The 17,158-nt window shown below is 37.7% G+C and overlaps 1 protein-coding gene across 1 annotated transcript in view; it reads left to right on the top strand.

Annotated features, from left to right (window-relative positions):
• The window catches only part of LOC139727381 (uncharacterized), a 39,691-nt gene that overhangs the window by 372 nt on the left and 22,161 nt on the right, over window positions 1-17,158 (top strand). The window contains exons 2-10 of the mRNA XM_071638340.1: window positions 156-412; window positions 1,065-1,226; window positions 9,957-10,118; window positions 10,696-10,857; window positions 12,021-12,224; window positions 12,707-13,408; window positions 14,395-14,625; window positions 15,759-15,912; window positions 16,772-16,927. Coding sequence (XP_071494441.1) covers window positions 181-412; window positions 1,065-1,226; window positions 9,957-10,118; window positions 10,696-10,857; window positions 12,021-12,224; window positions 12,707-13,408; window positions 14,395-14,625; window positions 15,759-15,912; window positions 16,772-16,927 — 2,165 coding nt within the window. The 5' untranslated portion in view covers window positions 156-180. The remainder of the gene's footprint in view (window positions 1-155; window positions 413-1,064; window positions 1,227-9,956; window positions 10,119-10,695; window positions 10,858-12,020; window positions 12,225-12,706; window positions 13,409-14,394; window positions 14,626-15,758; window positions 15,913-16,771; window positions 16,928-17,158) is intronic.

Below are 17,158 nucleotides of genomic sequence, written 5' to 3'. Positions count from 1 at the left end.
TGTATATAATTTTCTAAATATATTTCCATTTCATTGTAACCCTAATGGAAACATATCTGTTTGTATGTTAATGTGTAATCGTGCGATATTTCTAACTGTACAAACGTCCTGTCATCACTTTTAGTGTGTATTTAATCTCTGGTTTTATTTTCTAGGTTTACTATCTCCTTTGGATGCTCGATGGATATTAGCCAGAACGACAGCACGAGTAACTTCGATTCTGCATATGAAGGGGAAGGAAAATTGATAGATCACGTCGATCAATGCCTTGAGGACGATCTTCTGAATTTTTCAAACTTAAGTTCGACAATCAATGTCACACTGACAGTGGATGAAGGTTCGTTTGAATTCGAACTTGCAGAGCTGGTCTGCGATCCTGGATTTACGGTGGACAACGAAGATTACAACTGCAGTAAGAATTGCATTCAGAATTTTATACAGGATTGAATATCACAAATTGCATGCTCACTACTTTATGATGAACTTCTCAGCATGAGAAATGTTATCCTCCTCCCTTCGATGAAATATGCTGTTATTAAATTCACGGGAAGGTATTATAGGGATAAACTGTAATCAGCCATTACCGTTTGAACTTTAATGTTAGTATGATCATATTCACGGAGGAAATGTATCCTATTACATATCTCGAGGTAAAAAGCCCCGTCTACTATTAGGCTTTCATAAAAATTAGTAGCTGCTTTTGAAAGCAGTGACATAAACTCCTCTTTTGAAGATGATAAGAGCTTTTTTATCAGCCACTGAATGATTGCAATCTTACAAAACGTATGTGAGAATGAATTCGTAGAAAAATCTTACAGTGCCTGCTTACCATTGTTGATCAAATAAGTCCGCATTATAACGAAAAAAGTGATTACTCTCGTATGAATAGAAGGGGTTGAAAAGAAGCTAGCATCTATGCATAATGATATTTTTAAAGAGATTTTTAAAGTGATTGCATCTGTATAATATATTACAATAGTCATTACAAATTTTGATTGCTATTTATCCGCAAAATATAAGTAAAACTTCTGCCCCCGTCTTCTTTATTCGAATATTTGTTGCAGTTCCATGCGGGTCTGGGTTCCACTTTGACAACACAACCGAGAAGTGCACGCAGTGTGAAATAGGCTTCTATCAGAGCAAAACTACGCAGTTCACGTGTGACCAGTGTCCAGATGGTCAGTCTACACTGGGACTTGGCACCAAAAACATCACCCATTGCATTGGTAAGATTTCACCGGTTATCTTCATCACTGTTTGAAGGCTATTTGCTACTAAGAAGCATTATTAAGTGATCCATCGTGCCACGCAGATGTGGAATTCAGTCGCCTTAAAGTTCACGGCAAACATTCAACTGGAATAATTTGTGAGGGTAACCTGGTGAATTCATGGGAAAGCGGACATGTTTATTTAAAGGGATGTTTAGTTTTGGTTGAAATGGGGTTTCACATTTCCAAGACATGAAAGAGCATATCATTCTATGAAAGAGAAATGAAAAGTTTATTTGATAAATATTGGTTTGGAAATGGCTGTGATATCCAAAAACAAAGAAGTCCCGATAAATGCTTCGTTTTCAAAACTTTTTTTTTAATCAAATGCACTTTGAATCTCCCTTAGAATTGTATGCTCTCTAATATTTCCTAAGTGACTTCTAATTTTCTTGAAAAAAAAAATGAATCCCCAGCAAAACCAAAACTATGCAATCCCTTCACTGCAAAAACAGTGGTGTTAGATTTAACACCACTGGTGTTGAATCTAACACCGGCCGAACTTCAATAAAGGACCACACCATCTGGTGTTGAAGTAACACCGTCTCTGGTGTTAAAATATCCAACACCCATGGGTGTTAAAGGGTGTAAAAATATACCAACACCAGCCTCGGTGTTTTTTCAACACTTAAGAGAGTGTTAAAAGTTGACACCATAATGGTGTTCATTTGACATCCCAACACCAGTTATGGTGTAAGTTCAACACCCGTGGTGTTAAAATATACCAACACCAGCTTTGGTGTTGCTTAGATTATTGATAAGTTGACACCACTTTGGTGTTCTTTTGACACCCTTTAACACCAATGACGGTGTAACTTCAACACTATTTGTTGTTAGAATCTATACCCCAACACCTGTCATGGTGTTATTCTAACACTTCAAAGTGTTATAAGTTTGCATTATTTGGTGTTTATTTGACACCACGGAAGTGTTGATTCAACGCTTCAGAGTGAGAAATAAATTCCAAGTGATGCCAACTTATTAACAATTTGAAGTGTCGATACCTCGACATCATTTCACACTCTCCACATTCAATCGCACAAAATAACACAGTAATGTAAGTAGGTGAAAGACAGTCACGTGCTACTAGGTTGATCAAAATATTTAATAAATTCTATCTGTCACAACAAAACACAATAATTCTATTACATGTAATGAAAGCCTCATCTCTACAATATAAGTATCAAAATGGAATACCTTTGACCCTGTCAGTTGGTTCTTTGATTATCTATGCAAATGAGATACATTATGGCTATTGTAGGCTAAAATATCAAATTTAAATACTCACTCTGAATACCTTTGGCCTTCTTGGCACTATCAAGTTGAATTTTCAAATGAAATTGATACTAGTATTATATCTTCTTGGCTCTATCATTCAAATGTTCAAATTGAATTGCCTACTCAGCTGTATAATTCAAATATTCAACATAGATCATCCAGTCTGGTTGTAAAATGTTAACATAAAAAAAAATTATACTCTTTCTTTTGATCAATGCTATTGCAAGTGATGATACAAGCATGTGAAATTCGGATCATTTAAATATTCAAATGACACACATAAGGCCTTCTTGGGCCAATATTTTCAAGTCGAACTGGATGTAATTGATACCCCCACCTAAAACTTAGAGAGTTAGCTCAATTCATGATATTCTTGTATGCCTTTTGTTGAAAAAAAGTACAATGTAACAAAAGTTGTTACCATAGCAAGATTACTCAACAGTGAGATCAGTGTGCGACTCATTTTAAGATTACACTGGTTACATGAGCGAAACCTCAAGTCAAATGCTAGAAAACTGAGGGAGCTCACCCAATTCACAGTATTTTTTGTTTGATTTTCATTTTAAAAGATGGTTGCCATTACATTAGCACTCTGTTCAATATTTCAGGCCAGATGTTCAGAAACTGAGGGAGATTGCATAATCAACTGTTGTGTAAGTTTTTAATTTGAAAATGTCACTGCCATGATAACACTTTCTTTGACCGATACAAAAGATGACATTTGCACATTAGCGCACTACAGTGGTCACGTGCCAAATTTCAAGTCAAATGCCTAAAACATGAGGGAGTTATGAGTCAATCACAATACTGTATCTTCGATTGCTTTGTATTAAAAAAAAATAAGTTAGCATGGCAACGCATTGTTTAACATTGACGAGAAAAGTGTTATGCACATCTACAATTTATCTTGTCACAATATATAGGTGTCATATCTCAAGGTTATTGCTAAAAATTGAGAGAGTAAGCTCAATCCACTTGTAGTTTATACGATTCTCATTACAAAATACCATTAACTTGACAACATACTATTTGACAATGACGAAAAATAAAATTTGCACAGGTACATAATACAGTGGTCACATGTGCCAAATTTAAAGTCAAATGCTCAAAATCTGAGGAAGTTAGCTGAATCCACATCGTACTTGTGGATGATTTGTATGAAGATGCTGTTGCCATGGAAACGGATTTATGACCCCCACAAAAAGTGTCTTGCACGATAACATATTATCATAGTGACCATATGTATCAAATTCAAATTTAAATGCTAAAAAAAAAAGAAACTAAGAGAGCAGCGTGATCCACACAATTTTGTATGATTTGTTTAAAAACTGCAATTGCCATGGCAACAGATTTCTGGACAATCGAATTTCAACAGAATTGATTTAAAACTGAGTAGCTTGATCCACATTCTGTATTTGTAATCTTTACGAAAATTTGATGTTACCATGGTAATGCATTACTCCATACTGACACATGTAAACTAGGACATGTAAAAATTACAAGGTTGTTTTCAATGTCCTCTGGACTAAAGGTAATCACCTCCTCATCAAAAACTGTCATCGACTAATGGAGAGTACTGCTTCATCAACTGTATACAACTTGTATCATCAGTCTCTATCTCGGTTCCTCCATAGAACTGGACTTGGAGTATCTTCACAGTTTCATTGTCACAATGATGATTCTTCAAGTGTCTTCTAAAACCATTGAACGAATCAAATTATGTCCGTACACAGGCCCCCTGGGCGCAATTTATTGTTTGTCCATCACTCAGTCCATGTTCGTATGGCAAACAGTGAAAAAAAAGCAGTTTCAGTGGGAACTCCTAAAGAATGCATCACTTCATTATCTATTTGAAAGTTTAGATCTCGGTTCACGAACTCGGGGTGATTCCAAATGTCCAAAGGTTGATGAGAGGTTTTGCATACCGTAGACAAAACACATATTTAATGTGCTTTGAACAATGTGTCGAAGGCACTCTGAATGATATCACCAGGGCAGGGTAGTACCAAGTGGTCAACAATGAAGTAATATTGGTACACATGTATGTTATCCTTCTGACGTCCTCTGTCAAGCAAGCTGCATCTTCTGATCATCAAGCAAGCAAGCTGCATCAAGAGCTGCATCTTCTTCTGCTTTCCCTCTTCAAGTGGTGATCAAAACTAGCATCAGGCTGAAAATGTAAGGAAACAATGAAAAACCAACAGACATTGTATGAATCTATTACAAATAAAAACTAGACAAATTTGACTGTGACCTTTATTTCGATTCCATAATGCAATTTGATAGACTCAGTCATACATAGGCTTAACACATTTTATTCACATTTATGATTATTTTAACAGATTTCAAGCTATCACACACACGGAGGGATGGACTACTCAAAACCATAACAATTCAGGCACCACTTCTTGGCAGAGGATAATAAATGGATCTTATTCCATTTTACTTAAAGATCACTATAATTTCACAATCAAAACTCACTTATACCTATTTTTTCTTAAAGAAGCTTTGAAATTTATCACTTTTCTCTTATTCGTGACTGATCAAAAAGCAACTTCAAAATTTCAAGTTCAAGGATCGACTTTGAAGCATTCACGAGTAAAGTTCTCGTCGACATCAGGACATAACCCTGACAAAGGCAAGTGCGCAAAAATATTCACAACATCCAAAAAAAAAAAGTTAACCTGTGAAACATTGAAAAGCAAGTGATCTTAATAAATTACATAGTCCAACAACACAAAAAAAAACCCTGAAAATTTCCCATGACCTCTAATTTCTTTTCTAATACAAAAACAGATCATAGAAAGTAGAAAATGCAAAATCAATTAAACTCGTAAAAATCAATTTCATTTTCAGAATACCAAAGTACTGTGAGTTCTAATTGCCTGTCCAAAATGACTCATAAAGGCTTGTTCAGATATGATGAGTCAAACTCCGGCAACATTTTAGTGCACAAATCAATGCGATATGAGATAAAAAACAAACAAATAAACAGATCAAAATGCAACAAAACAACACAAAAACACTGAGGCAAGAGGAATATATTTTGCCACACAGTGGCAAGAAGTTATGGTGCAATCAAGCTCAAAAGTAAGTGAAGATACAATGTCATGAGTTTATCTTTATCTTATTTTTTTTGAGTCATGTGCATTCATTAACATAATGAACGTGGCGTGGTTCGGTGCACCATATCTGAACACTTAAAATGTCAGGGGGTTTGTCGCATCATATTTGAACAAACCTTATAGTCATGTAGACTTACCTTTTGAAATCGGATAAGGTAGTCTATAGCCAAAGCCACAGCAATCTTGCACAATCCTTGCGCCCTGGTTCACAGGTAGAAGCAGATAGAGTACAAGAAGGATTTGCAGGTTACTTACATTCTATGCTGTGTTGTAAGAAATGCATGTTATATACAATATATTCTACGACTCATTAACAAAGTATCCAGGTATCAACAGAAATTATCAGTGAATTGCACTGCATAATCAGGGAGCATTAAGTAAAACATATGATCCTTCATGTAGGATGAACCCATGGGTTGTTGTGTGACTTCTTTAAAAAAAAACAAGAAAAAACAAACTCTTCTTTATTTCATCAGCATCTCCAAAATAACAAAATTACATTACATATTGATTTGTGACTGTGAACTTTTATATTACAATTGAGTTTGGTGAAATCCATTCATCTGCCTTTGAAAAATCAAAGTCACAAGATATTTCCTGCATTTTTTTTTTCATAATGAAGGGCTCCTGACCCTTGATTATTGACCTCATGACCCTTATCGACTCCAGGGAAACGTTTGATAAAATGTATTGTCAGATGCAAAGATTTCAGCTACTTATAACAGTTGTCACCAATGACAAGTTTTGTGGAACGCCCCCTGGATTTACATAGCCTTACCAAGTTTCATTCACAGATGATTGTTTTCAACTTGCGGCATTATACACAAGAAACGATATTGGATGGATAGACATCTAGAACATTAAAAAAGGGGGCTTTCAAAACCTATAGTATTGTGCATACCCTGACTGCTACCAGGTCTGGTGGTACACTATTTGATGATTGCTCCAAGTCTCATGAATCCACATCAGTTTTCCGCATGTGTTCTCCCAGCAATCTCAACAGCTTGACTGTGGTTTCTGAAGGCTTTCCTCTTGCTAGCTTGACAAGACCTTCCACCAAAAACTGGCCACTGCTCAAAAAAGCTTGGCATCATTGCCTGGGAGAAGGAGTGAGAAGTACTGTTCAACCTGCAAGTGTAAGGACCATGAACATACATAATTATCAAGTGGCTACAAGTCCACAAACTGTCAAACTGGTGCGCAAGGTGTGATGCACTGGCTTAGGATTCAAAGTACTGAACATCCACATAACTGCACTAGTGTATTTACTGTATACAAGTGCATGAAACAGATTTATCTTGTGTGCATGAAAGATTTGATCAGAACTGCAGAAAACAAAGGGTTTTGTTCAGGTGGCTTCAGATTAATTCAGTCGGTGATTCTATTATATATACCTACTTGTGATATGCTCATAATTTCAAGTTCGTTTTAATTAGCCACGGGGGGGGGGGGGGCAATAATATCCTGCTTCCAGGTATTCATCATCTTTATGCAGTGTACATTTATGCAAATATTATTTGAGGAGAAATGGAAAAATCAAATGCCATTTTGCAATTGATCTACTCTCATTTTCAAGGTTTTTTAGATAGATAATAAAAGGTCTTTTTGCAATTCTGTCATTTTCAAGATTCTCAAGTGCACTATTGCCAATATCATTAAGTGTGGCAATAACATAAGTATGTGGAAGAGACATATTCCAGAAGGGATTTTTTTTTCAAGAGATTATTTCAACAAATACTACCATCAAAGTAGACGTATATTCCCTCACCTGAATCATGAAAAAAGCGATGATACATGTATTCCATTTTGACTCATTTGTGAAATTTAGGATCAGTTCTCAGACAGAGAACAACTGCCAGTTATTAATATGGGCTGTGATTCTGTTTCTCGCTACCCTTGAACTCGCAACTTACAATTAGATCTAGAGTCTAGAGTCTTAACATGGACTCGGTGGAAATACCGGTTTTACATGCAATATGTGACGTCATCAACTTTATAAGAACATATTCTTATATAATGTAAATTTGTAAGCGGTTAGCAAACTCATAAATAGTAGTACTCATATTAGAAACTAGTTAGTAGATTCTAACATAAGATCCACGCGCAAACACTAGCGTCCTATATAGGCCCCTACGTTCCTACGTGTACATTGTAGCTACTGAAAACATCACGTAACTTGTTGTGATATAAACAAAAATCGGGTCGGGAGAACCCCCCACCCAGCCCCTTTAATCGGGTATTTACGCTCTTTTTAGAGCGATATTTGCTACTAGTACCTAGTACTAATTTAAACCTAACAGTTTGGACCTAGAACAGTTACAGTAGGCCCTACAAAAAATATAGTAGGCCTAGGGGCCTACCAGTATACCTACGAACATGTACAAACCTACGAACATGTACACACAAACATTGTTCGAACTTCGTCTTCGTGCACGTCAGTAGCGGGTAATGATTTGCGCGCTAACAAAGATCCGCACCAGAGCCTCAGAGGTAAGAAAACTACATCAATAACAATACAAAATGCCACGGAACCTTTTATATTTAAAATTTGATGATATTTTTAAAATGCAATTATTGGACAAAGGAACCCTCAGCGAAATTCGGACTCAATGCACCGCTGTGCACAGCGCGTTGGTGTTATGGCCTATGACATGGCAAACACTATAGGCTACATGTACCTGGTACTTAGTATGCTGCGCTACATAGTATACTATAGTATTACGTGCGTGCAAAGACAAAGTTGTCTATAATATGCGATGAAATCCGTGAAAATCATGCACATCGTTTATGATAGAAAATAACTGGTACAGGAAATAATTACCTTAAAAGATACTTATCCCCGCTGACAGACTTAGCAAAGTCACCATCATAGATTCAATGTCATTTTTAGCCCCAGACGACATCGAAAACCTGACTATCGCGATGACAGACGTTGACGACTCCGCGCCACAGCAACAAATTTCAGGCATTGGCATGTGTAACCAATGAGATCATCGGACTGCGAACACGTGACTTTCTCTGGTGGACAACTAACACCGATACGGTGTTATTAGTGAAAACCCCCTTTTCATGACAAAACTATAACACCACTTGGGTGTCATTTTAACACCGAGAATCTAACACCCAATGAATGAGAGAATGTTGGTGTTAAATTAACACCGAAGGGTGTCAAATTGTGTCAATTTAACACCAAATTTAACACCCACAGTTTGACACCCGGTTGGTGTTACACTTTTAACACCGCATTTTTTGCAGTGTTTAATCAATCTTGCTAAACGCCTGTACTGATGATTGATATTTCCAATTAAATAGCACTGGTACCATAAACAGGCCGAACCATGTGGACATGGCAAATAAGTTCTCACGTACTTGACCTCATTTCCTCTTGACGGAATAAACGAAAAATCCGAATAAAATGGGAGAATCAGGCTTCTACCAACCTGTGGTGATTTGCTGGCTAGCTTTCATTCACTCATGTGGTCTTCTTCAGGCCAAGTGATTACACCGTGTCTGTGACACTGCCTCCTTGTTTCTTGATCATTGGACCGAAGGTTGGTAATAGGTAATCCCTAGTGAGTGCTGGTTTGGTACTTTTAATCCAGATGGAATCTTTCACTTCTCTTTTTCTAAACCTCATTCAAAAGCTTGTATTGTGGCGTCATTCCATCCAATATCGCGTCCTGTGTTGAGGACGCGTTCAGCTGAGGCTTTAATAATGCTAGCCAGCAAATCACTGAAGGTTGGTAGAATCCTGAATCTCTCATTCTATGATCTTTCCAACTGATGAAAGTCTTCTGCATCAACACGAATGAAGTTTCCTCACGTCTTGGGATGTTCTCTTTACATTGAATACTCTTGTCCCTGGGTTAGGAACTCCTTTTTATTTGTGTCAGAGTCAAGTGGATTATTTTGGGGAAGATTGTTTAGATGAAATATGAAAAGACATGTCTTTACATGTATCCATATGAGTGCATTATATACGTTGTACTATTTGTGTGTAAATTTAAATGTATATCCATCAGCATGTAAAACTAATATATTAATGAATATCGGATAATAATACACATAAATACATAGTAGTATAACATTATAGCTATGCAATACTTACGACAACTGTGATTCTTGTCAACCTAATGAATCGTGCATTAAGCTGGTGCTGGTTATTGGACAAGTTTACTTCATTTTAAAGCTTTAGTTGATTCCAACGCTAAACAAAAACTCAAAATTGAATAAAGTCGTATGCAGTGTGCATTTAAGACGTATCAATGTGTCATTTTCATAACAGATATCTGCAAGCCGGGATTTGCCTCCATGACGGGCCTGGAGCCATGTTACATATGTGGTATTGGAACATACCAGAACTCCTCCTATAGCACTGAATGTAACCAGTGTCCTGAAGGAATGACTACAAGACAAATAGGATCTAATTCTTCCGACCAATGCATCGGTGAGTCTGCACCTAGTAACAATACATTCGTCTACTTTATTTCAAGGCGTAAATCACTTTCATTATTTGATGGTAATCATTTCGCATGGCTTTACAGTAGAGGGAAAACAAAATCATTATTATTACACATACTGTCGCTGTCTTTTCTGTTTACCATCATTGGGCTTTTGCACTGCATTATGCATGGAAAGTCATATCATCAAGGGCACTTTGTAGGCTGTCATGACAAACACTACCCAAACAAAAAGACTATCTAATTTTGTATCACATGCATCGAAGTTTATGACATTAAGTTGTTTATTGCATTTTTATTCTATACACTTTCTATGCAAAAACAAAATGTTGTTCCCTCCACAGAATATGCCAACTTCTAAATTGCAATTTGATCATTAGCAGGTGTGTTTCAAGGGTCAGGAATGCCTATGTATACGCGTTGTCTTTAAAGGCGGCTCTTCTTCTTCTTCTTCTTAAATGAATAAATTACTTACTTTTTATACTTATTTTTTCCTTTTTCCTTGTGCCACTCTTCTTCCCTCGATTTCTCCTTCTTTCTTTGTTTTCTATGCACGTCACAAAGAGCCATGCAAGGCAGGGGAGTTTTCTGAGTCTGGATTTGTCCCATGCTCTCCCTGCCCTGTTGGAAGCTACCAAAGTTTGGCTCAACGGACACAATGCATCCCATGTCCCGACAATACAACGACACGTCACAATGGAACAACCAGTCCAACTCAGTGCATCAGTGAGTAACTTTATTAATATCCTGGGCCCCGTTTTATCAAAAGATAAAATCGATTTTAAAGTTCCTTACCAGAGAGGCTGTCATTGACTTACAGTTGAAATCAACTATATAATCAATTTTAACTCTTCATAAAACAAGGCCCTGGAATGTCTATTATCGAAATATTTACTTGGTCTTTACAGAGAGGTGTGCACTGGGATTCCATTATTCTGAACTTATACAATAATATACAAATGATGCACAGGATAGAGTGCGTTAGTGGAGATGTAGCGCACTCGAGGGTATTTACAATTGTGAAACATGCACGAGGCGAAGCCGAGTGCATGTTGCACTACATTGTAAATACCCGAGAGTGAGCTGCATCTCCACTAATGCCACGAAATAATCCTGTGCATCATTTGTTTTATAAAATGGGTCGAAAACTAACAGCATTTTTCACGTACCTTTGTGGGTCAAGATGTCCAAAGATGTTCGTCCCAAACATTTTCGCACATCGCACTCGGAAATCCCACACATATAAGTACTGTATGTATAAGAGTATACGTACGCCACACATGTTATGCACAAGAAAGACCGGCCGGCCGGCGGTCCGAACTAGAAGTTGTTTACAGGATTGACAGCGCGTATGCATGCAATTCAAAGGAGCCGCCGCGCGCACAGACGATCGGCAATAGGATTTAACACGCAGTGCAATGGGACTAAGATAACCAACGCACATGTGACTCATTTCAGCGCTTCCTATTGGCTACATTCTTGAACCCATTTTATAATATTTTTTAATCTATTAATTCCATATCCATTGAAAAAAAAAAATCATTTTGTATCCAATACAATCAGACACAGACATGCAAACATAAAATTTATTAAAACCTTGAACGACAGGAAAAAAACCCGATATCAAATCAAGAGGATATAACAGGACTGTGAGGGACCGGAAAAGGTAATTGACCTTTGATTCTCCCAGATTAGAATAGATGCATGTTGGCTATGTTGGTTATGAGTGTATTATGGGCTGGTACACATAACATTGACACAGAAAAAAAAAGAAACAAAGCCAAATCAGTGGTGAGTGTTAGGTATCTTATAAACTATTCATGCATTGGTAGGTTTGTTTTTTTTTTTCAAACAAAGAAAGTTAGTACATTTTTCATGCGTACATCCAGGTGCCTGTGATTATGGACCCTGTCAAAATGGAGGTTTCTGCATTAGTGAAGGCATCGATTACAGCTGCACGTGCCAGGCTGGTTACTCCGGCAAGAACTGTCAGATAGATATTGACGAATGTTCGTCAGACCCTTGTGCCAATGGAGCAACGTGTTCAGACTTTGTCGATGGCTTTCAGTGCACTTGTGTTGCAGGATATGAAGGTATGTATACAATCCTAGATTTGATTATGTTTTCTTCATATCTATTCTTTTACGTTCTTAACTGAAAACATAATTTCATAGCATTCTATTCTTCTCTTTTTCCATCAACTCCAAGTCTTTTGGTCTCTTTTTTATGAATGAATCAAATAATAGTATTACAATGTTCTAGTTTGGTATAAACTTTCCGTTTAACCATTTAATGTCAGAGCACAATATTAGGTACATTTCTACTGGGAACTCGTATCAAACGTTTTCTTTGTCTTGGTTTTATACCATATAAACAAAAAGACCACGATGCAATGATGCATATTTAACCTCAATAGCATTCATACACAGACAAGACAAAAAAAAACAAAACAAAAGGAAAAGACACCATTAAGCTGATGCTCTTTCAAAACACCAAATTCATAATCTGAATAGTTCCTAGGAGAGTCTATATTGGTCACCGTAATTCCTGCATTTTAATATGAAACTTCCCCCAGGTGTGAACTGTGAAAAGGAAATCGACTACTGTCTCTCCACACCGTGTGAGAATAATGCGCCCTGCACAAGTGTTCTAGGAGACTTCGAGTGCATTTGTCCATTTGGTTTCAGTGGAAAGAACTGCAGCATTGAGTTGGATCTGTGTGCAGGAGATCCCTGCAAGAATGGCGCTACCTGTTCCCAATCCCAGCAGGCAGTGACTGGCTACTTGTGTCAATGTGCGCCAGGATATCGGGGCGTGAACTGTTCCATGAATATAGACGAATGCCAATCTAGTCCATGTCTCAATCATGGGTCATGTGTCGATGGCATCAACAGCTACACCTGTAAATGTCCATTCGGCTTCTCAGGCAGCAGATGCGAAGAAGATGTTGACCTCTGCGCCAACGTCACTTGCCAGAATAATGGCACTTGCACAGAGATAGGAAACGGGACATTCTGCGCTTGTGCTGCAAAGTTTTCTGGAGAGTTTTGCCAGGAGGAACTCACAGCGTGCAGTAATGTCGTCTGCGAGAATGGAGGAACATGCAATGCTCTCTCCGAATCAAGCCGCGAGTACTCTTGTAGGTGCCTGACAGGTTATATAGGTCTTCATTGTGAGGTGGATGTGGACTTCTGCCAAACAGAACCTTGTCTTAATGGGGCGACATGCATCGATGGAAACACAAATTTCACCTGCGAGTGTCCCACGGGTTTCACTGGCAAGTATAATATTTTACACATGTTGAGTCGTGAAGCGAGTTAAAAGGAGAACATTTCTTTGCCGTGAACAATAACTTTAACACTCCAATCACAATTTGAGACTTAGCACAACTTGATGAGTACTGTCAACTTTGTCAAACAATATTCATTCAGTGATTAGTATTGCATTAACATGTGAATTAATTTGTTACTTCAGAAAACTAAGAAACAGTTCAGGATGCGCAAGGTCTTTCTTTTTTTTTTATTACTTCTGTTATCAGTAGAGACGTTTGGTCAAATAATCAAATGTTGTTTTTCAGAACGCAGATGCCCTGCTCAATACAATGCGGTAAATAAGGCAGAATAAAAGAAAGCCTCTTCATTTGATTTGGTCTTTTCTAGACTAGTCTGAATACATAGTTTCTACCTGCCCTGCACGGAATTCTAAACGTTGTCTGTTGCGTCAGTCTAGATGAGTATTCCACATTGCGTTGGGCTAAATACTCGGCTAATTATAGTAAAGTCAGGTTAAGTGCTGCGAAGAATTAAAGGGATGGTACAGTATTGGTGGAGATGAGAATTGGGCTTTTACCTTTTTGCGAGATACCAAGAAAACACTTATGAAATAGTGCAGAAGATGCCATTTTAAGAGGAATTCAAAGTTTATTTGATGAAAATCGGGTTTGGAATGACTGAAACATTCAAAAACAAAGTAAAACAAAGCGATCTTAATAAAGTGTTGGTCCCACACTTTACTAGAATTGCTCTGTTTTGGATATCTCAGCCATTTCAAAACCAATTTTTATCAAATAAAAGTTGAATTCCTCATAGAATTACATGCTCTTTCACATTTCATAAGAGGTTTCTCATTATCTCACCAAAAAATGTTGGAAACATGAAATTAGGTCTCAACCAAAACTATACGATCCCTTTAAACATTGTTACATGTCTTTTATTTCCCGTATCTCGTTTTTAAAAAGAATATCATTGTTTCCCACTTTTGCAGGACCAGTGTGTGGTGATTATGTGGACTGGTGTGCGGACGCGCCCTGTGGGGAGAACTCTGTGTGTGTTAATGATCCTCAAGGCTTTCAGTGTCTTTGTGAAGCCGGGTGGACAGGGCAGTACTGCCTTGATGAAATCAGTCTCTGTGACGAGCTGGAGCCTTGTAACAATGGCAGCACATGTACGGGAGATCATGCGAGCTTTGTATGCCACTGCCCTCCGGGATATCAAGGTATAATTACTATCTGGACTCATTAACAGCTAACTGTAGACTTCTCATCATGCACTATTAATGATGCCCCATGACCACTGTGGTTGTCAATATCATATAGCTGATTAGTCCTCGTTCATTCGTTATCTTTTTGTTCAATTCAAAGTGCTACTGTTCACGTAAACGTTCCTAACAAATGCAAAAGAGGACGCTTTCACCCGTAAATTCAGTTATTGTCCCCGCCGAACGAGTTCGAGCAGGGGACTATGAAACGGGCTCCGTACGTGTGTGTGTCCGTGTGTCCGTCCGTCCGTCCGTCCGTCTGTGCGTCCGTGTGTGATCAAAATGTTCAATTTGCTACTTCTCTGTCATTTATGAGCCAATTTTGATTCTGTTTGCTTTATATGATAGCACTACATGGGAGCTTTGAAACTTCTACACAAAATTTCAGTTGTGACCTTTGACCTTGACCTTTGACCTATATTGTACATTTTGCTTCAAAATGCTGCTCCTTCGCCATTTCTAACCCGATTTGATTCCGTTTACTTTATGTGATGGCACTAGGTGAGGGCTTCAGAACTTCTACGCAGAATTTTTACCTTTGACTTCTTTGACCTTTGACCTTGATTTTTGACCTATATTGTACATTGGCTACAAAATGCTACTCCTTCGCCATTTCTAACCCGATTTCGATTCCGTTTGCTTTATGTGATGGCACTAGGTGAGGGCTTCAAAACTTCTACACAGAATTTTGACCTTTGACTTCTTTGACCTTTGACCTTTATTTTTTTACCTATATTGTACATTTTGCCACTAAATGCTACTTCCGGCGGGGACATAAGTTACGCACCGCGTAATTTCTACTTTTCCTTGTTTATATTTAGAGAGAGCCTTGTTTTCTTTTTTTTAATCATGAAACCATATACAAGAAGAGAGCTTGTTTTCATACCCTGCATACCACTGCCAATACATCTGTCTATGTTTATTGCCATAATTAGAATGAACAACTGCAGAAGGAAGAAAAACCAATCATGCGCCAAGTGGTAAGAGTTATTTTTTAATTCCACGAAAGCAGTAGATTGGAAGCAAACATAATGTGTGCTCGACTAAAAATCATAAAATTTGTGAACTTCATAATATTATCTTGATAACAGGAAGCACGTGCCATGAAGAAATAAACAACTGTTCCAGTGCACCCTGTCTTAATGGAGGAACCTGTATCAGGCTTGTGGAATCCTACGAGTGTCAGTGTGTGGATGGCTTCACGGGAACAAATTGCGAGGTCAATATTGATGACTGTGAGGGAAGGTAAGTTTAATGACAGTCGTTGAGAAATCTACATGAAGACATTAATATTCAGTATAGGGAATATGGTATCTTGAATAATTGATACTAATCTTTGTCTAAGTTAGTCCGTTTCATATTTTCATGATGTGGAATGGGGATGGTTAAAGTTCCATGTTCATACAAAAAAAAAAATGAAAGGGAGTGGAATCATGGTGGGATTTAGCTTTGGGAACTCAGCATAATGCACTTGTTCTCGTTTCCCTATAACTTCTTTATGAAAGGAATAACAGGAGACGAGATATGACAAGATGGGTATAGAATGGGATTTGCTTTCAGAATGCTTACCATGTCATTTTAGCTACGCTAATGCTTTGTTGACACGTTCGTGTTTTTGCAAATGCAACAATGATGCAAATAAAACCTTTCAGCGAAGAAAATTCCTCAACATTGAAATGACAGAAATGCGGTTCTGTCCGAAACTGTGCTGCGTTTTATAACATTAGCAATGGTTCAACAGTTTCATGGATCGGACAAACTGCAGCAGGAGAAAGTGAGATATTTTCTCTGTTCCTCTGAAAAGACAGACTTACATGCAATGTGACTGCAGGTGACATGCCCGCTGTACAATCTCTTTTCTAAATTACTATGGATATCTTACAAACCCTTGTGCACGCAGAGTACATGCCATGTTATCACATAAGCATAGAGATCAGAATGTATAGTGCCAGAGTAATGACACAATGCTGAGACCAGGCATGCCTTTTTATATACTCATCAGATACGCATGAAGTACTGGACTTAGTGTCCGCTGTGAATCATTGTAGAATGATTGTCATGTTGTATTTTTTATTCCATTCTCCCCCCCCCCCTTTTTTTAAAGTCTTTGTCAACATGGGACATGCACTGATGGAATAGACTCTTACACGTGTGAATGCGAGGTTGGTTACACTGGAACTCACTGTGAAACTGACATCCGTTGTACAGATAGCCCATGCCGCAACAACGCCACTTGTTATATCGATCGGAGGAGGCCGCGGTAAGGAGGCAAATGACATCTTCACCCTATAGTTGGATGCAATGATAAAAGTTATGTTTTAAATAACTACACATTAGAGGTAGTATTGCACATGCTTACAAAAATCCTGTATAGAAATTTTAAAGCAAAACTCATATTACTAATTTAATTATCATTATTCATGAATTAATGTGATTTCTTTCATTTTTGTATTCCTTGTATGATATTTTACTAGAGCCAATATTCAGAAAA

This window comes from Diadema antillarum, unplaced genomic scaffold (assembly GCF_040938485.1).
Source record: "Diadema antillarum isolate AM-2024a unplaced genomic scaffold, OU_Dant_1.0 seq00000129_RagTag, whole genome shotgun sequence".
NCBI lineage: Eukaryota > Metazoa > Echinodermata > Echinoidea > Diadematoida > Diadematidae > Diadema > Diadema antillarum.
This window is presented reverse-complemented; position numbering and strand designations above follow the sequence as displayed.